General features: G+C 36.9%; 1 protein-coding gene across 1 annotated transcript in view; it reads right to left on the reverse strand.

Annotated features, from left to right (window-relative positions):
* The window catches only part of RAD18 (RAD18 E3 ubiquitin protein ligase), a 115,142-nt gene that overhangs the window by 15,277 nt on the left and 75,574 nt on the right, over positions 1-24,291 (reverse strand). Inside the window, exons 10-11 of the mRNA XM_063115055.1 lie at positions 19,771-19,908; positions 10,806-10,977 (exon numbers count right to left, since the gene is read on the reverse strand). Coding sequence (XP_062971125.1) covers positions 10,806-10,977; positions 19,771-19,908 — 310 coding nt within the window. The remainder of the gene's footprint in view (positions 1-10,805; positions 10,978-19,770; positions 19,909-24,291) is intronic.

Here is a 24,291-nt window from a genome sequence, read left to right on the forward strand (position 1 = left end):
ACAATAGGTAAGAAGAAAAATCACAGGGAAATTAGAGAGTACTTTGAGATAAAGATCAAAGCGCAACATATCAAAATGTATAGGATGCAGGGCTCATGCAGTGCTTAGAGGAAAATTTATACTTGCAAACACCTATATTAAAAATAACAAAAATCTCAAATCAGTGAAGTTCTACTTTAAGAAAATAGAAAAAGTAGAACAAACTAAACCAAAAGCAAATATAAGTAGGAATTAATAATAATTACAACATAAATACATGAAATAAGGTATCAAAAAAAAGAGAAAATCAACAAAACCAAAAGTTGATTCTTTAAAAAGATCAACAAAATTTGTAAACCTTTAACTTGATTGACCAAGAAAAAAGAGAGAAGACCAAAGTTACTAAAATCAGGCATAAAGCAGGAGCATTATTACATTGTCACTATGTTTTATGGTAGTAAAATTCAGTTTCTTTCTCTTTCTCATTTGCATTTTTGTTCTACTAGAGGGTTTTGTTCTTTCTTGTGTATTTGTGGTAGTGATCATCAGTTTTCAGATTCCAGATACAGGACTTCCTTGAGGATTTCTTGTAGGGCTGGTTGTGTGGTGGTGAACTCCCACAGCTTTTGTCTGAAAAATGCACAATTTTTTCCTCATTTCTATAGGATAGCTTTGCTGGGTATCGTATTCTTGGCTGGCACTTTGTCTCTTTTGGTATTTTGAATATATCATCCCATTTTCTTCTGGCCTGTAGAGTTTCTGTTGAGAAGTCTGATGTTAGTCTGATAGGAGCTCCCTTATACGTGACTTGATGTTTTTCTCCTGTGTCTTTCAAGATTCTGTCTTTGAGCTTTGCCAGTTTGACTATCATGTCTTGGAGAGGATCTTTTCGGGTTGAATCTGTTTGGGGAGCTTTGAGTCTCCTGGATCTGAAGGTCTGTGTTTCTCCCTATACCTGGGAAGTTTTCTATTATTATTTTGTTGAATAGGTTTTCCATGCCTTTTCCTTTCTCCTTCCCTTTTGGAACATCCATGATTCAACTGTTTGGGCAGCTTTCTCAGACTTTCTTCATTTTTTAAAATTCTTTTTTCCTTTTTTTGTTCACCTGGGTTATTTTGAAAAGACTATCTTCAAGATCAGAAATTCTTTCTTCTGTTTGTTCTAGCCTGCTGCTTAAACTATCTGTTATGTTTTTTATTTTGTTGAGTGAATCTTTCAGTTCCAGGAGTTCTGCCACATTCTTTTTTAAGGTATTAATCTCTTTGTAAGTTTCCTCCTTCATATCCTGGATTTTTTTCTCTTTTCATTATGTTGTCTAACTGAGTCTTCTCATATCTGTGAGTTTTCCTAAGATTGGTGCTCGGAATTCCTTCTCAACCATTTCAAGGATTTCGTGCTCTACAGGATATGGTATTTGAGAATTACTATATTCTTTTGGTGGTGACATATTTTCTTGAGTTTTCATATTTCTAGTATCTCTACATTGACATCTCATCATCAGGTACAGCAGTTGCTTCTTCTATTACTCTGGAGTGGGCTTTGAGGAGAGAGATGCTCTCTTCTTTTTCCAGTCTCTCCTAGTAACTCTCTTTGTGTCAATGGAGTCAAGTGTCCAGTGGGCTGCCTGCATGGTGGCTGTGGCTGCTGCTGTGGCATCAGGCTGCTTTTGCAGCAGCCATGGCTGTGGTGGGCCACCACACAGAAGTGATGTTTTCAGCATGCTCTCTTGCCTGCTTTTGGGTGGAGGGTATTGCCCTCAGCTCCTTGCCTAGGACCCCAGGCATGCTCTCTTACCTGCTTCCAGGTGGAGAGGGCTTGTTTCGTTCTACTAGTAAAGATTTTACCTCCAAAGCTGAAAAGTAAGATGCCAAATACCTCTGGCAAAGTTATAACAGGTAATGTTATCTAGAGGAAAAAAATCATAATCTAAAAATGTGTCAAAGTTAAGGTGTAGGGCCGAGCCCGTGGCGCACTCGGGAGAGTGCAGCGCTGGGAGCGCAGCGATGCTCCCACCGCGGGTTCGGATCCTATATAAGACTGGCCGGTGCACTCACTGGCTGAGTGCCGGTCACGAAAAAGACAAAAAAAAAAAAAGTTAAGGTGTAGTCCTGTTTTCTGTCATTTACTGAACCTTGGGCAAATTACTTAACCTTCCAAGTCTCAATAGCCTCACCTGTAAAGTCAGGCTAATAATACACATCTTTCATAGAAATGTTTTTAAGATTAATCAGTATAACACGTAAAATGTTTAGCATAGAGCTTGGGACACTGTAAGTGTTCAATAAATGTCAGTTCCATTTTCATAAAACAGATTTGGTCTAAATTACCTGAATAATTGCCTCAGCACTATGCTTCAATTTGCCCTAGGAAACCTGATCACTATGTGCTCTTTTAATCTTTGATTTCCACCGTTTCTATGACACCAGGGTGCAAATTCATCAGAACTTGTTATTTATCCAGCATGGCAGGTACACAGGGTACTGTGGGACAGGAAAAATGCAAACATTTGCTAAATCCTGTAGATTAAAGATTACTTACAAGTGGAATTTTTCTATTATCTAGTAGTCCCTTCTCCCCCACTTAAATGTGGTATTAATTTGAATGTGACTGAGTATATCCAACTTACAAAAAAAACTCCTTATGGGCAGACCACTGGAGGATTGATGGAGAGCATACAATGCCTACCAGACAATGGTACTTAAATAAATGCTGCCAGCCACCATGAATCCTTTCTGAAACCCATATTTTTAGTAATCTGTTCTGTAGGATGAGCAATAGCTTATATGCCAAATATTTTAGCAGCTGGCTGATAACATATTAGAATAGTAAACATCCTCAGTTCCAAAAAAAAAGTCACTCAATGACAGTGACAAAATTTATGATAACACTGATGGATAATGATGATTTCCAAAACTTTAAAGAGTACCTGCTCTTTTTCTGTTTAAAGTAGATTAATATATTTCCATGGCTCAAAATCAAAATGACAAAAAAATGTATACTGAGAAGTCTTACTTCCTCCTTCATTCCCATCCAACCCATTCCTCCTTGTCTCCAACATGTCATCATTTGTATTAGTTTGTTGTTTATCCTTCCAGTGTTTCTTCATGCAAAACGAAATGAATATAAGTATACATTAATTTCCCTCTTCTAGAAAAGAAATAGCATGCAACAAATGCTGTTGTGAGCACTGGTCTTTTCAATCAAAAACATATTCTGGAAATCCCTCTATATCAGCACTTAAGAGATCTTCCTTTTTTAACAATCACACAGTATTTCAGAGTGGGGATATATATACTAGTTTAATTAACTAGCCTCCACTGATGAATACTTGAGTAGTTTCTAGTCTTTGGTTACTGTAAACAATGATGCAATGAATAACTCTGTGGATAGGTCATTTTGTATATGCAGGTATATCTGTAGGACAACTCATCCAAACACTGAGTAAAAGGAAAAACATCACTACTTTTGATTGATTTCTTCCCCTGTTTATGGAATGTTGGATTTAGCACTCTAGCCAATAAGAAATGAGAGTGCCTGTTTCCCCACAGAGTTCCTACAGAGTATATTGTCAAACATTAAGTTATTTCCCCACCTGAGGCAGTAGGTGAGTAATGGCTTTAATTTGCATCTCTTTCTGCAAACTGTCTGTTCATGATTTTTGTCCATTTTTCTGTTGGGTTTGTGGGTCCTTTCAAGTCTTTAGGTACTCAAAAAGAATATCTACTCTTGAATGTTTAAAAAAACTCTACTAAATCTCTATAAATGATAAGAAAAAAGGTGTTAGCATCCCTTCTTTTGCTGTCAAAAATATTTCTACTAATCATGATTTCTAGGGCAAGAATTGTTTCCACATCCAGGCACCCTCATTGAAATACTGATATAAAAATTTTTAGCTCTAGTCCTAAAAAATAATCTGAAAAAATTCTCTCCTGCAATAGCCAAATCTGTTCCCTCTTTTCTGACTACACCAACCCACATAATTCCTGTACGCTCACCTCTTTCACATGCAAAACAAATGAACTAATTCAAGCACCCCAGCCACATCAGGAGCAAGCCTTCTTCTGGATCCTAACGCTCCCCAGAACCAAGGTTTTCTACCTAGGGGATATTTAGCACTCTTACTTTTAAAAGAACAAATTCTAAATCTGAGAATCGTGTATTTAATGTATGCACTAATAATTTTTCACTTTAAAAACATGACACATTCTACTCTGAAATGTAGCACTGGACTGGATTTTTTTTTCATTATGTGTTTTATCTTCTAAGATTCTGCAGTTAACAAGAAAATAATGAAGTGGGGAACTTGTAAACTTGTCACTTTTAATATTTCATCTGTTCATCTGATTCCACTTCAATAAACACTAACTTTAATCTGGCCTTTGTGCCTTCTGAGTATTTAAAGAACAGCAAAACCAAGCAGGAAAAAGGAGTATACCTAAATTCAGGAAAGCTAGTCTTACCATAATTCATTAGGATCATGCGATTAGGTCACTTATCCTTCAACTGACTCAATCACTGCCTTACCTGCCCAGAAAGAAGGGATGCTTCAAATGCTGTTGCTGTCCTTTCTATTCAAGAAACATATAAATGTATTTGTTGTATGTCCCACCTATTCAATTGTTTAATGGTGTATTAGTATCACATAAAAGCAAAGCTTCCTAACCCCTAATCGTGTACTCTCCCCTGCCCCCATGGGTTGGTGGTAAACTAGGCATTAATCCCAGCCCCTGGTGAGACCCAGGGTGGTTGAAGTCCATAGCAGGCACTCCCAGCCTCCAGCATTATCTCTTTATCCTGGCATGCCACAGAAATACTATCATTTTCTTTGTGTGCCAAAGAGTGAGGAAACAATGAATTAAAAAGAGAAGCATTCTCTTTAGGTCAATCACTTTAAACTCTTATAAAAAGTAAAGTGCTGTATTTTTTTAAGGAAGAAAATAAAAGGATATTAGGTTAATTCCAAATATTGGAGTTCTCTTGGCTCTCTGAAAAAAAGAGAGCCAAGTTCAAAATAGAGTTAAATATCTATACCTACATTTAACTTACAAACTTAAGAAACAAAAGAAAATATCAACTCTTAAGAGTCTAATGTAACGGAAACTTTTTAAATTTATTTTTTTATTATTTATTTATTATTTTTTTTTTTTTTAAAGATGACCGGTAAGGGGATCTCTTGGAGTGTGGGGGGTGGGGCCCATTGGGGGAACACTGGGGCACAGCATGGACAGCTGATCTGTTCCCCAGTCAGCACAGGCCCACTCAGCAGAGACTAGTCAGGAATATATAACTGCAGGGGGTGCAGTTTGCTGAAAAGACTCAGGCCCAGACCATAGTTTCCACATAACCCAGGTGTACTGGACCTCACAAGACCCAAAAGTGCTTACAAGGTCAACAATTAAAACCAGAGCTGCACAAAAAGCCTTCCTCAGAAAATCAGCAGCAAAATAGCAATTTAGCTCAGTGCTGGTTCCCACAGGAAGTTCCCCAATTTTAGAAGTAACCAAAGGAAAACAAATTAGTTCCACTGCAGAGTTTAAGTGGTGGGAATAGCAAATAATCCAACACAGAACTGAAAGAAAAAACAAAAAACCCACAGATAAGAGACAAAGTATTGACGTTAACCAGTAAAGGTCCAACACCACCAAAGAACACCTATAAAACCTAGATGGAATGGAAGGCCCCCAACCACCCAAGCCAGGATGGTGGGGGGCCAAGGGCCTCAGCCACACCTCCTGACGTCTGCATCCAGTCCAGTGATGACCACTGAGCCACCACTGGATGTACTCCAGGCTCCTGGGATGGGATGGGGAGGCCGAGGGGCCTCAGCCACACCTCCCCCACCCCCAGAATGAGGGGTGTGCCATGGGCCTTGATCATGCCCCCCCTTTCCTCCTTCCTCCTCCTCACACCCTATCCCCCTTTCCTCTCCCCTCTCCCCCTCCCCAACTGCTCTGCGACATCTTAGAGTATAAAAAAATGATAATAATAAATCTTTAAAAACAAAAATAAAATATTAAAAATAAACTTATGTAGATATAGGTTATTTTATACCATTGCTGTTCATAAACCAAAAAAAAAAAGAAAGAAAGAAAAAGAAAAAAAACCCTGAAACAAATTGGTTAAAGTATTCCTCAAATGTCTTCATATTCAGAGCCCAATTCTTCATCATATTTTGACTCAGCTCTATATCTGAGTTTTTCCACACCAACTCATTCTCTGCACCACCAAGAGCACCTGAGGTACAGTATTCCTCAAAAGCACTCAGCTATTCGTCTCCAGGATTTCATCTAAGGCACTGACACTCATTCTGAAAACTGAACTCATAACTTTGTATCTTTCCTCAATTACAGTGTATGTAGTCAGAAGCAAAGCAGTTTCTATTCAAAGACAGCAAGAAGTATCTGACACATTGACACTTGAGACCTTAGCAAGAGTCCTTTGCAACACATGAACCAGTAATGCTAACAGTTATTGCTTTGAATTTCTTCCTCTATTCCAAGAGATTTGGCCCTTTCTCCTGCCTAAGTTGGTCATACAAGAAACAGGCAATCCTTTGCACATAGCTTATTAACAAAATATAACATGTCTTCATAAACTTATGGGTATCTTTCTTTCCTAGATTATTTTCAAGAAAATGCAGAACACAATTTCTTTGAGCACAATTACGGTCATTCATCCAGTGGTGAATACTACCTCACTAACATCAAATTTCCACCCTGCTGTTTCTGTGTTTTCTTCATAAATAACTTTTTTGTTTCATTATTTTGTTGAAGACATATTAAACAGCCAACTAATGTAATGCCAACAATACATGTAACCTAACGGAAATGATGACACTATGAAGAGTCATGATGCACACCCACTGGCAAGTGCTCACGGCTGCAACCCGGCTGTCAGCAATTTTAAAACACTGCTCATTAAAAGACACATCACAATTTCAGATGTTAAAATGTAAAACAGAAAATGTATGTCTTAAAATCAATAAAACGAGGGCCATGAAAGCATTTCTGAAATGTCCAGCCATAAAGTCCTAAATTTTCCAGTATTGCTGAGGAAAATTTAACTGATTTGTCTTTATGAAAAAAAAATAATCATATATTTATCAAAGACTCTCACATCTATTATCTCGTTGTATCTGCACAACATATCTAACATATAAGATATTGTTGCATGCTTTAAGATATACAGAAACAGACTTCAAAAGACTGAAACCAAAATCTCCCAGCAGAACTTGACCCAAAGCCATTCAACTCAGTCTGCTACTTTTCCTGCCACCCCATGCCCGCTTCCTTCTGCATACTTACTCTTCAGCAATCTACTCTTGAATCAGTTGCTAGTGGTCTCTCCTGGTATCCAACAAATACCACTAGTTTAGGCTCACTTTTCCCACTTTCTCTTTAGCCTTAGGTTTCTATGTCTTATACAAGGAACAGACTCTACCTTTTAAAGTTAAAGATCTTAGACTGACAAAATGACAGAGCAAATGAAGAGGACCCAAATAAAATTAAAATTTAAAGATGAACATATTTAATATTTACAATGTGTTTAACACTTCCTATTCATACTTGAAACATGAGTAACAGGGAAGACACTACCCACTTTCTTGAGGCAAGCCTGGTAAATCCTTATATACCATCACAGAAGCTAAGTTTCCAAACTGTGCAAGCAAACTCAATGACTTTTTTTCTTTGTTAAAATTGCAATTAAGAACAACACAAATGTCCATCAACTAATAAACAAATAAATAAAATTTATATCCATATAATGAAATATTATTCAGCAATAAAAAGGAATATAGTACTAAAACATCATACAACACAGATAAACTCTGTGAAATTATGCTGAGTGAAAGAAGCCAGTAACAAAAGATCACATATTGTATGAATACATTTATATGAATGTCCAGAATAGACAAATATATAGAAACAGAAAGTAGATTAATGTTTGCCTAGAGCTTGCAGCAGGAGGTGTGGGAGGAAATGGGGTGTGACTGATAATGAATGCAGAGTTTCTTTTTGGGGTGATAAAAATGTTATAAAATTGTGGTGATGGCTGTATAACTCTGTAAATATACAAAAACCATTGACTTGTACACTTAAATGGGTGAATTGTGTGGTATGTGAATTGCATCTCAAAAGCTGTTAAAAGTTTGTAATTAGTAGGTAACTCTATTGGGCCATGGGAGAATGTGTGTGTGTGCTTTTGGGCAGATGTATACACATACATAACTAGTTGTGTGAAACAGAATGTAACAGCTTAAATTTAAAAAAAAAAAAATTTAATGATTTGGTCACTGCAAAATTGTACCATCTAGAAATAGTTCCTGGAACACGACAGATGTTCATTGAATGGATAAGTGTAATAGGGTAATGTTAGACCCTGTTATAAGCAGAGAACAAAGGCTAATATAGCATCACTATGCTTATTTGGAATTGCTAACAAAATTTTCATCCCAAAATGTTTCATAATGATAACCCTACATGACCTTTACCCAGAGGAAAGCATTAAGGATGGACAGAAAAACTGTCCCAGGATCTTAGTCAGTAGAAAGGTAAATATTGACAAAGGATCAATCCCCTAACGAAGTGTCAGCTGGAACAGTGTGTGACTGGGGATCAATGTAAAAGCACTTTTCACCTCTTTTAGGGAGTGATGCCTCACAACAACCTGACTTTAGACTAAACCCATTTTAGTAAATTGACCCAGGTAGGTTTACTCCACATTCCCATCAGCCATATTTCCTTTACCTTTTCTAAACCCAGAGACTGTTTACTATTTGTTCTCCCAGTTCCTGAGCCATAGTATACCTAAAAGCAATGGCATTTTCCTTTTTAATAACCCTCTCACAGTTCAGTGATGCCAATTAGTCTTTAGGGCAAGACTCCATCAAACTCATCCTACTTCCCACACTTTCACCACCGGATAACCAGACAGGTAGACCTCTGACCGCCATGTGTTTCCCCTTTCAGTTTCCTCCATTCCCACCTCAAGCTCACGAAAATGTCCTGGTTCGTTCTGCCATTCCAAAACATTCAGGCATCCAGTGACTATAATTAAAAACAAACATACTCTCACTGACTCCAATTTGTTTCCATTTTTACTCTGCATTCCAAGAAGATTTGTGTTTAAAAACAAACGCTGGGGGCCGAACCCGTGGCTCACTCGGGAGAGTGCGGCGCTGGCTGGGAGTGCAGCGGCGCTGGCTGGGAGTGCAGCGGCGCTGGCTGGGAGTGCAGCGGCGCTGGCTGGGAGTGCAGCGGCGCTGGCTGGGAGTGCAGCGGCGCTGGCTGGGAGTGCAGCGGCGCTGGCTGGGAGTGCAGCGGCGCTGGCTGGGAGTGCAGCGGCGCTGGCTGGGAGTGCAGCGGCGCTGGCTGGGAGTGCAGCGGCGCTGGCTGGGAGTGCAGCGGCGCTGGCTGGGAGTGCAGCGGCGCTGGCTGGGAGTGCAGCGGCGCTGGGGAGCGTGGAGGCCACAGGTTAGGATTCTGTATAGGGATGGCCGGTGCACTCACTGGCTGAGCGCAGTGCCCGTGCCAAGGGTTGCGATCCCCTTGCTGGTCAAAAAAACAAAACAAACAAACAAAAAAAACGCTGCCCACTGGACTTGTGGGAATGGCCTGACCTAGAGCCACAATTCAGGTTACTACCAATTGTTTTTCCCTCAGTCAATTAGAGATACAGTGTTTCTGACCCTGAAAAACTTTGGGATGAGGTGTGAAGATTTTCCCTTCCTACTACATGATTCTGACTAATCCGAAACTGTTTTCAGACGGTCTTCAAGTATACTTCTCTTATTAAAAATTCTTCTTAATTTGATGCTTCAGATTAGATATTCTCTATCATTCTAGAGACTCATTAATAATTTTTGAATTAGCTAATATCAAAGATTAAATAATTTCCAAGACATATTCACATTCACACTCTGCTGATAGCATTTTAAATTGGTATAATTCATTCAGAACAACAACAACACCTGCCAGGGTCAAAATGATGATAAAGATAAGGAAATAACAGGAGCAAAAGGAAAAGCTTTACCACAGCATTAGGTACATAAGTAGAGCGCTGGGGAAAATGTCCTAATCTAACAGAAATTGAAAGGTGTGATCAATGGCGACACAGAAACTAACAGAATACTGCACCCATTAAAAATAACAGTTATAAAAGAAAAAAAAGAAAGAAAAAAATAAAAACAAACAAAAAAAACAGTTATAAACATGAAGTGTATATGTGTATATATACATATGAAATTTATCTTTTTAAAATACATCATCTTCTAAAAATATCTTTTCAGAGGGGCCACTTTGTTCAGTTGGTTAGGGCATGGTGCTGATAACACCAAGGTCCAGGGTTCAATCCCTGTGCCAGCCACCCAAAAAATAAATAAATAAAAATTTAAAAATCTTTTCAAAATGACTCACTGCCAAATCTCTAATTTTTAAAGCTTCCCCATCCATTCTGTTCACTCTGTTAAATTTTTCTTTTCTGTTTCACTCTCCTACGCACTGTCTTTCTGATCATCTCTATTTTCCAATATTGTTGTCTTTATCTGCTTCACTCATTGCCTTGATAAGAATTTCACTGCCTATCATGCTTTCTTTTCCAACTCTAGGAAAAATATCTATAAAAAGACTATAGAGTAGAAAACAGTCTGGGTACTGCACTCCCCTCCCACTGTGAGGACTACACAGCAGTAAATAGAGACTAAAATGTAAGAAGAATGACAGAATGCCCTATTCCTCAAAGCTATTTACTAATTATTTCTGCCTATGTATCTACACATGCATAGAAAATAGAAATTCAAAATAAACATCTACTACACATTTCCTACCTATTGCATGAATCTGATTCTGGTGAAGAAAGAGCTTCTAGAATATCAGTACAACTAGAAGAATCATCTGGTTTATCAGGCTCCAATTTCTCTGGGGAACACAGCTTCAACTTTGGAAGGTGGTTTGTTACTGAAGTCATATCCGAGAATTCCATTTTATTATCTTCCTGTCCTAAAAAAGAAAAAAGAAATAAAAAGTAATAAAAAAAATTAAGGATACCTTAAAATCTAAAACCTCTTTATGACTATTATTTCTGCAACATTTAATACTGCTATTTTTACTAAGTAAAATAGAAGTATAGGGCCGAGCCCGTGGCACACTTGGTAGAGTGCTGCGCTGGCAGCGCGGCGACACTCCCGCCGCGGGTTCGGATCCTATACAGGACTGACCATTGCACTCACTGGCTGAGTGCCGGTCACGAAAAAACGACAAAAAAAATAAAAAATAAAAATAAAAAAAAAAATAGAAGTATATTTAATATTGATTCCAAAATTCTAGTGACAGACGGCAGGAACATGCCCAGGGACCTCAGCAGCTACCATCTGCAGCCCCCGCCACTGCAACAGCCACTGCTTCTGCACAGGTGGTCCACCATAGCCACCGCCATGGCCACAGCCACTACTAACACAAGGGCGCCTTGCTGCCAAAGGAGCAGCCATGGCCATCATGAAGGAGGCCTGCTGACCACTTGACTACATCGAGACAATGATAGTCACCAACAGAGCCCAGGGAAAGAAGTGAGCGAGTGAAGATCCACAACCCAGTGGCCCAACTCACAATGGGAATTATGCTGCCACACAGGTCAGCACAACTGGGGGAGGGAGATACATGTGCAGCACACGCAACTGCCTTGATCTGGGCAGAGACACACACAGAAACCCCTGAGACGGCAGAAACCCTGGATACCCAAATAGAGTAAGAAAGAAAATTCCCAATCACCACCAACCCATCCCCCAACTAGGGGAAACAAGGACCCAGGAGGAGCTTCTAATTATAGAAAACAAGAAAGAGAAAACCCGTTCAGGATCACCCATTTAAATGAGGAACTGTACTATATCCTAGTGTACTCATCAGGGTCATAGGATCCACAAACCAGGCTGCCAACAGCCCGCCCCGGGACACCTACCTCAGCCAAAGAGTGACAGGGCATCCAGACACTTCTCCCAAGAACTCAAGAACTTGCCCACATCCTCGACAAACCAACGCAGTGTCACTAATCTCAGCAAGGAATCACTAAGTGCCCCAGTGCCTAGGCCACAGAGGTACTCACATGCAACTTCAACACTGAGTATAGCCAAAGTACCCAAAAGAAACTACGCTACTGCATGCAACCAGAACCAATACTAAACCACCCTACCAAATGGTGAATATAAAACACATCTATAGGAGGAAGTCTCTCTCCTTAAAGTCAACTCCAGAGTAAAAGAAAAAGCAACTGCTCTAACAGATGACCAGACATCAACACAAATATAGTAAAAATATGAAAAAACAAGAAAATATGACACCAACAAAGAAATATAATTCTCAAGTACCAAACCCCATAGAGCAGGAAACCCTAGGAATGACTGAAAAGCAATTCTGAGCAACAATCTTAAGGAAACTCAATGAGATATGAGAATATTTAGCTGGACAACTCAACAAAATGAGAAAAAGTATCTAGAATATGAAGGAGGAATAGAATACAAAGAGATTAAGAGATTAATACCTTAAAAAAAGAATGTAGCAGAACCCCTAGAACTAAAGGATTTGTTCAACAAAATAAAAAATAGAACCAAGAACTTAAGCAGCAGGTTAGAGCAAGCAGAAGAAAGAAATTCTGATCGCAAAGATAGTCTTTTCAAAATAACCCAGACAGACTAAACAAAAAAAAAATTTTTTTCTTTTAAATGAAGAAAATCTAAGAGAGTTAGCAGATAAATTTAAGTACAAAAACATCCAAATCATGGGTGTTCCAGAAGGGGAGGAGAAAGAAAAAGGTATTGAAAATATATTCAACAAGATAATAATGGAAAACTTACCAGGTATTGGGAGAGATATGGGCCTTCAGATCCATGAAGCTCAAAGATGCCCAAACAGATTCAATCCAAAATTGAGACACATTATAATCAAACTGGCAAAACTCAAAAACAAACACAATCAAGTGCAATTTATCCCAGGGATGCAAGGATGGTTCAATATATGCAAGTCAATAAATGTGACACACCACATAAAAAAAATCCAGGACAAAAACCGTATGATTATCTCAATAGATGCAGAAAAAATATTTGACGAAATTCAACATCCCTTCATGATGAAGACTCTCAGCAAATTAGGTATAGAAGGAAACTACCTCAACACAATAAAAGCCATATATGACAAACCTACCACCAATATCATCCTGAATGGGAAAAAGTTGAAAGCTTAAAGTTTTTAAGAACAGGAACATACCAGGATGCTAACTCTCTCATTGCTCCTATTTAATGTGGCATTAGTCAGAGCAATCAGGAAAGAGAAAGAAATAAAAGGCATCCAGATCAGAAAAGATGAAGTCAAACTATCCCTGTTTGCAGATGACATGATCCTTTGTACAGAAAAACCTAAAGACTCTACAAAAAATTATAAGAGCTAATAAACAATTTCAGTAATGTTGCAGGATACAAAATCAACACACAAAAATCAGTAGTGTTCTTATATTCCAATAACAAACTAGCAGAAAAAGAAATCAAGAAAGCAAACCCATTTACAATAGTCACCAAAAAAATAAAATACCTAGGAATCAATTTAACCAAGGAGGTGAAAGATGTCTACAACAGTAACTACAAATCACTGCTGAAAGAAATTAAAGGGGATACAAAAAGATGGAAAGACATTCCAGGCTCTTGGACTGGAAGTAAAAATGTCCATACTACCCAAAGCAATCTACAGATCCAATGCAATCCTCACCAAAATGCCAATAACATTCCTCATAAAAACAGAAAAAACAATCCTAACATTTATATGAAACAACAAAAGCCAAAGCAATCCTAAGCAAAAGTAAACAAATAAAGCCAGAGGCATAACACTACCTGATTTCAAATTATACTACAAAGCTATAGTAACCAAAACAACATAGTACTGGCATAAAAACAGATACTCAGACCAATGGAACAGAATAGACAACCCAGAAATCAACCCACATACTCAGAGTCAAATGATCTATGACAAACGCCATAAGAACATACATTGCAGAAAAGACTGCCTCTTCAATAAGTGGTGCTGCGAAAGCTGGGCATCCATATGTAGAAGAATGAAACTAGATCCATACCTCTCACTATATAACAAAATCAACTCAAAATGGATTAAAGACTTAAATATAAGATCTAAAACTATGAAACTCCTAAAAGAAAACATGAGGAAACACTTCAGGAAGTAGGATAAGGCAAAGACTTTTTAAATAAGACTCTAAAAGAACAGGCAACAAAAGAAGAAATAAACAAATGGGATTATCAAACTAAAAAGCTTCTTCACAGAAAAACAATCAATTAACAAAGTGAAAAGACAACCTATAGAATGGGAGACAATATGTGCAAACTATGCATGTGACAACGGATTAATATCCAGAATATACAAGAAACTCAAACAACTTAACAGTAAAAAAAAAAAAAGCAACTCTATTAAGAAATGGCATTTCTCAAAGGAAGATCTACAAATGGTCAACAGACACATGAAATAATACTCAACATCACTAAGATAAGGAAAAACCAAGTCAAAACCACACTAAGATATCATTTCATCCCAGTTAGATTGACTATTATCAAAAAGACAGAGAATAACAAATGCTGGTGAGGATGCAGAGAAAAGGAAACCTTCCTACACTGTTAGTAGGACTATACATTAGTGTAGCCATTATGGAATACAGTATGGAGGTTCCTCAACTACAGATAGAACTGCCTTATGATCCAGCAATCCCACTGCTGGATATATATCCAAAGGAATAGAAATCATCATGTGTAAGGGATATCTGCACTCCCATGTTTATCGCAGCTCTATTTATAATTGCCAAGAGTTGGAACCAACCTAAATGTACATCACTAAACAACTGGATAAAGAAAATGTGGTATATATACACAATGGAATACTACTCTGCCATAAAAAAGAATGAAATTCTGACATTCACAGCAACATGGATGATGAAATAAGTCAGGCACAGAAAAAGAAATAACACATGGTCTCACTCACAAGTAGGAGCTAAAAAAATAAACAATTTTTAAAAAAGAAAGAAAGATATAACAATCACAAGAATTTGTTGAACTTTCAAAAGGAGAGAACAGAACTGAGGCCACCAGAGGTGGAAAAGGGGAAGAGAAGGAGGCATTAGCGAGAAATTGGTAAAGGGCCACAAAAATAATTATATTGCATAATCTTGAATATACTTATTATCCTGATTTCAGCCATCTCATACTGTAGATAGGTATTGCTATTCAATGCTGTACCCCATGGATATGTACAATCAACAATATTTCAATAAATAAATAAATAATAAATAAATTTTAAAAAACTCTAGTGATAGCCAGAGAACAAAAATCAACACTACAATGGTGCTATCTAATTACATTGTCCACCCCATGCTTTTCCAAGATCAATTAATTTAAAAACAATATTTCCTTTAAAACCAGGAGTAGGAAAAACCCTGTAATTCTTTTTTTATTTTTATTTTTTTATTTTTTTAAAAAGATGATCACTAAGGGGATCTTAACCCTTGACTTGGTGGTGTCAGCACCACACTCTCCCAAGTGAGCCAACTGGCCATCCCTACATAGGGATCCGAACTCGTGGCCTTGGTGTTCCACGGGCTGACTCTAAAACCCTGTAATTCTAATGAGGCTTCTATTTAAGATTACTAGGGAATTCTTGCATATTTCCTAGATCAGAGCACACTGACAAACAAACATAAATATAACAAAAAAAAGACTAAAGATTCAAATAATAAGAGAACCACAATATTTGCCACTGTTACATGTAGTGAATCTATCTAGATGTTTTTCAAAATCTGTTAAACAGAATCTAATTGTTTACTGGAAGAGGAAAACTGATCAGATATAACAAATATTTCCATGTGATCTAACACACGCCACATTTTCATGCATACTTTGTCATATTCTCAGTTTTTGAGAACTTTTATTGTGGACAAAGATGAAGGCCCAGGGAAGCTGGAGAGATGCAATCACAGTGTTTACAAGAATGTGACATACAGGTGTGACCAAATGTCTGCAAATAAGCGTGTAAAAATAGTATCTGTGAAAAATTCTTTAGTGCACAGGACTCTCCCTCTCATGATGTGTTTCAGGATTCTGTGGGGATTTTCATCTATGATATCATTAAGATACAGGAACTAAGTATTTCACATGCAAGCCACAAGTGCTAATAGTACAGAACTCCTTTTATGTGTTCCTCACAGAGAAGCAGAGCTCACACAACTCACAGAGTATGTTTATAGAGGCAAGTGACCTTTAAGAAGGCACACTAAGAAGAACTGTCAAGGTTTCATTAATCAGAGGAAAGTTATGGAAAAGGAATAGGACAAATTCTTTGAAAAACCTTTCCAGGTTCATATAGTCAAGATTTTGCTAGAAATAGTTTTAGGTTTTTTATACTGGGAGAACAGCATACATCAAAAGAGTATGGTTTCTAAAAATAAGCTCCTAATGCTGTCTGGTTCTCAATAAGCCATCATGACCAAAACAAAACTGCACCTTCTAATGTTTAATCTGGGAAAAGGACAAAAGAAGTTAACCAAAGTGACCATCCAGAATCTCTAGGATCTTCTCTTATAAACAGACAGCAGGATCATGTTAAGAGGAACCACTCACCCAGTAAACTCAGAGCACCCAGACAACTATATCATTCAACTGGCCAGGAGAATGCAATCAAGCTGGCAAACCAGGGAACAGGAATTCAACTCAAAAGAATCTTTTACTTTTGCACATTATCTGTATTCTTCTCTTACTTCTGCCCCTCTTACATAAGCTTCTAGAAAATAAATTCCATCTTGGTAACAAACATTATTCAATAATTTGTGACACTGAAAATCAGTTATCCTTCCTACCTGCCCTTAGATCTTGGAATGCAGGACTTCAAATAGAGCCTCAAACGTGAGGTTCACACATCAGATCTCCCCAATACGTGCAAGTTGAGAGGTTAAGTTGTCACTTGAGGAAGGTTAAGTTGTCACTTGAGAAAACATGAATCTGTTTACTTACATGGGCACTTCAATGTTTATTTTAAAGAATAACAGTTACACCGGTTGTATGATTCTATACAAATCCATCTTTTCAATCAGTCTGTGCCTGTCTTCTTCTCTCACACTCCCCACCCCTTCCAGACATGTTCATTCATGCACAGCAACCTAAAAGCAGCAATCATCTTTGAACCCCAAAGACAGCAATATTTATGTGCAAATATACATATAATACAAGCCCCTAAGCACAATCAATCATATTCAAGATAGATTCAACTAATAAACAAAAATGTTCTCCTGATGGACAATATAAAGCCAGATTTTCTCAAGAGTGAAACTAATTTCTAGGAATATACTTTAACAACTATGTGAACAAATTTGAGATGTTCAAAGCTCATGAGGTATATACTGAGGCAGCAATGTACTAAATGGCACCAGTGGAATTGAAGACAAAAATAAAGAATACAATAGCACCTAAAACAACAAAATACATAGAAATAAAACCTAACCAAGAAGGAAAAAGATTTATACCCTGAAAATTATAAAATTGCAAAAAGAAATTAAAGAATACATAAATTAATGGAAAGACATCCTGCGTTCACAGATTGGAAGATTTAATATTGTTAAGATGTCAATAGTATCCAAAGCACCCTACAGATTCAAAGTAATCCCTATCAAAATCCCAACATTTTTTGCATAAATGGAAAAAATCATTCTAAAATTCATGTGGAATCTCAAGGGACTCTGAATAGCCAAAACAATCTCAAAAAGGAAGAATAAAATTGGAGGACTCACACTTCCCAACTTCAAAATTTACCACAAAGCTACAGTAATTAAAACAGTATGGTACTGGTATGTGGACCAATATATAGACCAACGGAATAGAATAGAGAGAACAAAAATAAACCTTCACCTACATGGTAAGTGATTTTCAACAGGGCTACCAAAAGCATTCAAATGGGGAAAGAACGGTCTTCAATAAATGGTGGTGCTGAGAAAAAGTGGATATCCATATGCAAAAGAATGAAGTTGGACTCTTACCTAACATCATATATAAAAATTAACTCAAAATGGATCAAAGAGCTAAACATAAAACTATAAAATTCTTAGAGAAAAACATTGGAGAAAAATCTTTATGACACTGGATTTGACAACAACTTCAGGGATGTAACACCAAAAGTATAGGAAGAAAAGAAAAAATAAAGTAGACTTTACCAAAATTAAGCACTATTGTTACATGAAAAGATACTATTAAGAAAGCATAAAGACAACACAGAGAATGTTTGCAAATACGTGCAAATCATATATATAAGAAATTAATACCCAGAACATACAAAGAACTGCTAAAAGTCAACAACCAAACAACCCAACTAGAAAATAGGCAAAGGACTTTAATACACATTTCTCCGAAGAAGAAAAATAAATGGTCATTATGCACATGAAAAGATGCTTAACAACATTAGTCACTAGGGAAATGCAAATCAAAACCACAATAACACACCACTTCACACCTACTAAGATGGCTACAATAGAAGAAGAAGATAAAAAAATAACAAGAGTTGACAATGATGTGGAGAAACTGGAACCTTCACGCATTGCTGGTGGGAACATAAAATGATGCAGCTGCTATGGAGAACAGTTTGGTGGTTTCTCCAAAGGTTAAACACAGAACTACCATATGAACCAGAAATTCCACTCCTAGGCATATATCCAAAAGAATTGAAAGCATATTTGAACACCAATGTTCATAGCAGCATTATTCACAATAACCAAAAGGTAGACATAATTCATAACAGATAAATGGATAAACAAAATAGGGTATAAACATACTATGGAATATCATTCAACCATAAAAAGAAATGAAATTTTAATATATGTTACAACATTGATGGGCCCTGAAAATATTATGCTTATAGACATAAGTTGAAAAAAAAGGACAAATATTGTACAATTCCACTTACATGAGGTACCTAGGACAGGCAAATTCATACACACAGAAAGTAGATTAGAAGGCAGAGGGAATAAAAAAGTTCTGGGTACAGATAGTGGTGATGGTTACACAATACTGTGCATGTATTTATTGCCAATGAATTGTACATTTATAAAGGATTAAAAAGATAAATACTGTGTTATGTATATTTTACCACAATAAAGAAAAAATAAGGAATTTTCTTGTGTACTTCCCCCCATTATGATTCTGTTTTGTTCACTGGTCCAAAGCTCTGGAAGTAGAAATATAATATTAATCTTGAATTTTAAAAGTTCAGTTGGTTAGAGTGCAGTGTCGTATCATTAAGGGCAAAGGTTTGGATACCCACACTGGCCAGCTGCCCCTAAAAATAATTAATTTAAATAAATTAAATAAAAATGAATCAAAATTAAGAAATGTACTATATGTATAGTACCAGTGTACTATAACAAAAATAATTTATTCTCTTTGTAGGGTATCTTAGGATCTCCAGCAATAAATCCTAAACCTATAAATCATCCTCAAGCTTAACCAACTAAGAAACTTTTGACTTATCATTAACTGAAAGGAAGACAGACTTACAAGACTGTTTCTTCAGAATATTCTTCCAATCATTTTCCCAAAGCAATAAACCTAATTTACTTACATTCAACAACTGCTACATGAAGTTTACCTAAAATACTGTTTCCTATTTCAAATATCTATTAATGCCAAAGTAAATTCCTTTGGTTTTATTTTTTTATATTAAAAATAAATAATAAAATTCAACATATTTCTGTTTTTAATTAAAATCTCTTACCCATGCATACAGATAATAGCTTTTCTGTAGATTCATCTTCTTTTCTTGTTACTGTTTTTTTTGACATCCCAACAGTTTTTTTGTATCCTTTTTTGGCCTGATCCACCAGAAGCTGAAATTCATTCTGATGTTTTTTACCTAAAATTCAAAAGATCTCAGTAAAGCTAGACCTATGAAAGTCAACCATCTACAACTGACAAACTGAATATCAAGAGTACAAGCTTGCTCAAGAACAGCATCCTTAGGAATCACTTGCGATGAACTTAAAAGCTGCCAAGCACAAGAACACAAAGGGCTAAGGGGTCATGAAAGCTTTTCTGTTTTATCTTCTCTCTTCCTCAAATACAAACATGGAAACACGATATTTCTAGTTTGCTACTCTAGATTTCTTCCCAAATCTCATACTCTAGAGAAGCTTTCAATAGAGCATATAATTAACCCTGACCTCAAGGTTACCATTATTAACGTACATCAATTTTCTCAAACAGTAGTTAAAATTTCAGCAAAAGAAATATGAGCTAGCCATAAAGTTTACCAAAAAAAGTTAGCTTTTTAGAAACGGGTGAGATCCTATTTAGAGAACATAAGCTAGGTGATTTCTTTCAACTCCTGTTTAACTCTATGCATTTCAGCATAATTATTTTGTACTTACTAAGCTCCCCCAAATCAATTGGCTAACATCACCATTGTCATTATGTAGCTTCTGTTAGGCAAGGGTAACACAAGTACTATGGGATCTACATAATTTAGTTAGACCAGGTCTAGGCCATTTTCCTAGTAAGTCCTCTCCACTGCACACAGAAAGATTGTGGATTTAAGAATTACTCAAGAAACTTGGTAATCGCATTAACAGTTAAGGAAGCTTAATGACTTTATCTTCTGAAGTAATAAAATCCCAGATTTAAAAGAGATTTTCTTTTTCTTTCTTAAATCTAATTACCCCACAAGTAGGCTGCAAACCAAAAGTAAACGGCAGCCATTGCCCTGGCTTTGGCCCAACAAGTCCAACAGCCTCTGCCCAGAAAATGAACGATGCCAGCAGATTAGAACTAATAAAACTGTTCCAATTCATCTCTTCACTTCATTTTAGGAGACCTGCCAATTGGCAAGGAGTACTCTAGAGTTTAAAATCTTAGTTCTGGTGGTTATATGTCCTGAATTTACCTCTTAAAAGTTTCAAGTGGCTCAGCTACTTGTGGGAGCTGACAACTAAGTACATGTTCAACCAATTCACATTCTTCAAGATTTTTAATACTTTAATCATACCATCCTTTTTGACTCTTCAAGTTGAGATACAAGCTATTTGAGTGCCAAGCTAAGCCCTTTACAACCTGATCACCTCAACTACTCTTCTTTAGACCAACTCTTATAGAATGTCTCTAGGTCTGCCTGTGAACCGAGTGGTGCACGAGACCAAAACCAGGCTCTCCCAAGAGTGGGACAGACTCACAACCCTCTACAGTGATGCCACTGATACTTACTCATCTACTGATGGTCCCCATATTACAATGGTTCAACTTAACGATTTTTGGATTTATTGGGAGTATTAAGAGCATTTTCGACTTAGAATATTTTTAACTTAACAATGGGTTTATTAGAATGTAACCCCATCATAAATTTAGGGGCATTTGTACTTTAAATTAAGAAATGAGTTTGGAGTCAATGTCTTCCAAAATAAAATCCCATGTATTTTTTTTCACCAATCACCCATGATACCCAAGCAGCTAAACACAGATGAAGGACAGAATAACAGGAATGGTTAACATTCACTAAGGGCTTATACACTTATTCCTAAACTGACTAGTCTCACTTTAAATTCATAATCATAACTCTCAAATGGGCATTCAACACTGCTGTACAAGTCTTCTGCCTTTCTCTGGTAAAGTTTGCTTTACTATTCTCCAAATTGACTATCTCACACTTTCTCCTCTTTATTCACACCTCCAAAATTCCTGTCATGGCCCCTTCTTAGTTGGTCTCAAACTACTTTGAAAAATATTAAATCATTTCAATAGGAACTCTGTCATCTTCCAGCCATCATTATACCTTGTCTGTGCACATATGATCTATCAATACCATGAAATGACTGTTCTTGCTGTACTTTTTGAAGGCCGACCATAATACATGCTCTGGATTCCACAGACTGTGTTTTTTTAACTGAGAACGTGGATTATGAAAATAACTTGGTATGTCCAGACTGGCATTTTTTTCTTAATAAAATAATAAAAGAGTAGAATAGAAAGTACCAGAATGCATTAAAAATACAATAGGTAAATATAACTTTGTGAAACTTTTGTTTCAGTAATGTGTATATATAGTTAGTAGTGATATAAAATGTATTTCTCACTGTGAGTTGCAGCAAAAAAGGTATGAAAGTCACCAAGTATCTCACAACTTAAACAAAACCCTCCCTTGACCCCAACACCCATCTCTAGCTATGACCTCATTTTTTTGCTCTCCCTGACACAATAAAACATCCCCTAAGAGTTGTCTACCTTAAAGGTCTTACTTTGCCACCTCCAATTTGGTCTCAATCAACTCTAAGCACTTCTGATGCCTCCTATTCAAATGAAACCATTCTTGCCCCTGAGGTATAAAATCCATGGGTCCCTTCTATCTCCTCTTACATAATCTTTCACAGCAACATTTGGCACAATTCATGATTTCTTCTTTTTGAAACATTCTCTTTTCCTATATTTTCTGATATGACATTTCCAAGTTTTCCTCCTTTCTCACGGCCATCCCTTTACAGTTTCCTTAGCTGGCTCCTCCTCCTTTGCCCACCTTCTACACTCTCAAACAGCAGATTTCAAAGTGGCTGACTGCTAAGGATCCCTCAGATGAGGGTAGGTGAGTTCAAATCTATTGTCACAGTAATACTAAAAACTTATTTTCCTGTTTTGTTACGTTATCATATGCACTGATAGTGCAATAGCATATAGTGGCTGAAATTGCTGTCACCTTAGTACATATCAAGGAAGTAACAACAAACTATACCAGTGGTCACTGTATAGTTTGTACAGCAGTCAAACTATACCAGTAGTAACATAGCCATGCACTCACCATTTAATTAAAAAATTTTTTTTAATTAAAAAGACAGTTTAAGAATATCCTTGATAAAGCAGTAAAAAAGGGTATTAATTTTATTAAATTTTGACCCTTGAATACAAGACAAAACCCTTGTCTTTCTAATAACCTCTGCGATGAAATGAGAACTACAAATAAAGCCCTTCTGATGCACACAAAAATATAATGGATACTTTGAGGAAGCATCCATTTGACTGAGCTGTGAGCTGAACTGGCCACTTTTTTAATGGAACACAATTTTTAATTGAAAGAACAGCCAGACGAAGTATGGTGATAAAGGGAAATGCTGTCAGTTTGGTCAAGGCACCTAAAATGGAGTTGGGAGGTCAATTTAGCTTAAGCTTCAGGCACATCTCATCAGAGGATACCCTGAACTCAAACTCATCCAAGAACACCATGAACTTTTAAACTTTTCTAATCAATCACAAGGGTCACAACCTCCTAGAAGAATGACCAACATCTGCCAATCATCTGTCTGCTGACTGTCTGTCTACCAACCATCTGTTGACTGTTATTCCACATATCTCCTGTTAAAATGAAGAATTTTTAGCTGAGGATTTTCTCACAGACTGCAGACTGTTACAACCAGTCCCTTACTGCCAAGACTACTGAAAGATGCTAGCACCAATTATAATGTTAGACAATTTTGTAACCACTTCCACTTCTGATTGGTCCTTTTCCTTTAAAAGCCCAAATTCTTCAATTCTCCAGAGCACTTCTCAAGGTAACTTGGAAGTGACTTCCAGGCTGCAGTCACTAAAATTTGGCTCAGATCAACCTTTTATTGTTTAAGCCATGCCTCAGTTTTCTTTCAGGTTCAAAATGGCTATTCAGACTTGGATATTTGGCACACATTTTCTCAAAAATGTCCAAGTCAATCCCCCTTTTGACCCCAAACCTGGCAGCACCAATCTGCTTTCTGTCATTATATTTTTGCCTTTTCTAGAATTTTATATAAAAGGAATCATACAGTATGCTATCTTTTTAGCATGGCTTTTCTCTTAGCATAATGTTTCTGAGATTCATCCACGTTGTTTTATATGTCAGAAGTTCATTCTTGTTTATTGTTGAGTACTGTTCCATTGTATATGAATACATCACATAGTGTTTACGGACATTTGGGTTGTTTTCAGTTTAGGATAATATAAGCTGCTATAACATTTATCTATTAATACTCATCAAATTACTCATTTACAACTGATGGATTTTACTTTATGTAAATTATACTTCAATAAATCTAGTATTTAAAAAATCAGGGCTGGCTAGTTAATTCGGTTGGTTAGACCACAGCCTTGTAACACCAAGGTCAAGGGTTTGGTTCCTCATTCCAGCCAGGTGCCAACAAAAAAAAAATCTCTGTGTGGAGATATGCTTTCATTTCTCTTGGGTAAATAGGAGTAGAATGACTAAGTTGGTATAGTAGGTATATGCACA

This window comes from Cynocephalus volans, chromosome 11 (genome assembly GCF_027409185.1).
Source record: "Cynocephalus volans isolate mCynVol1 chromosome 11, mCynVol1.pri, whole genome shotgun sequence".
Lineage (NCBI taxonomy): Eukaryota > Metazoa > Chordata > Mammalia > Dermoptera > Cynocephalidae > Cynocephalus > Cynocephalus volans.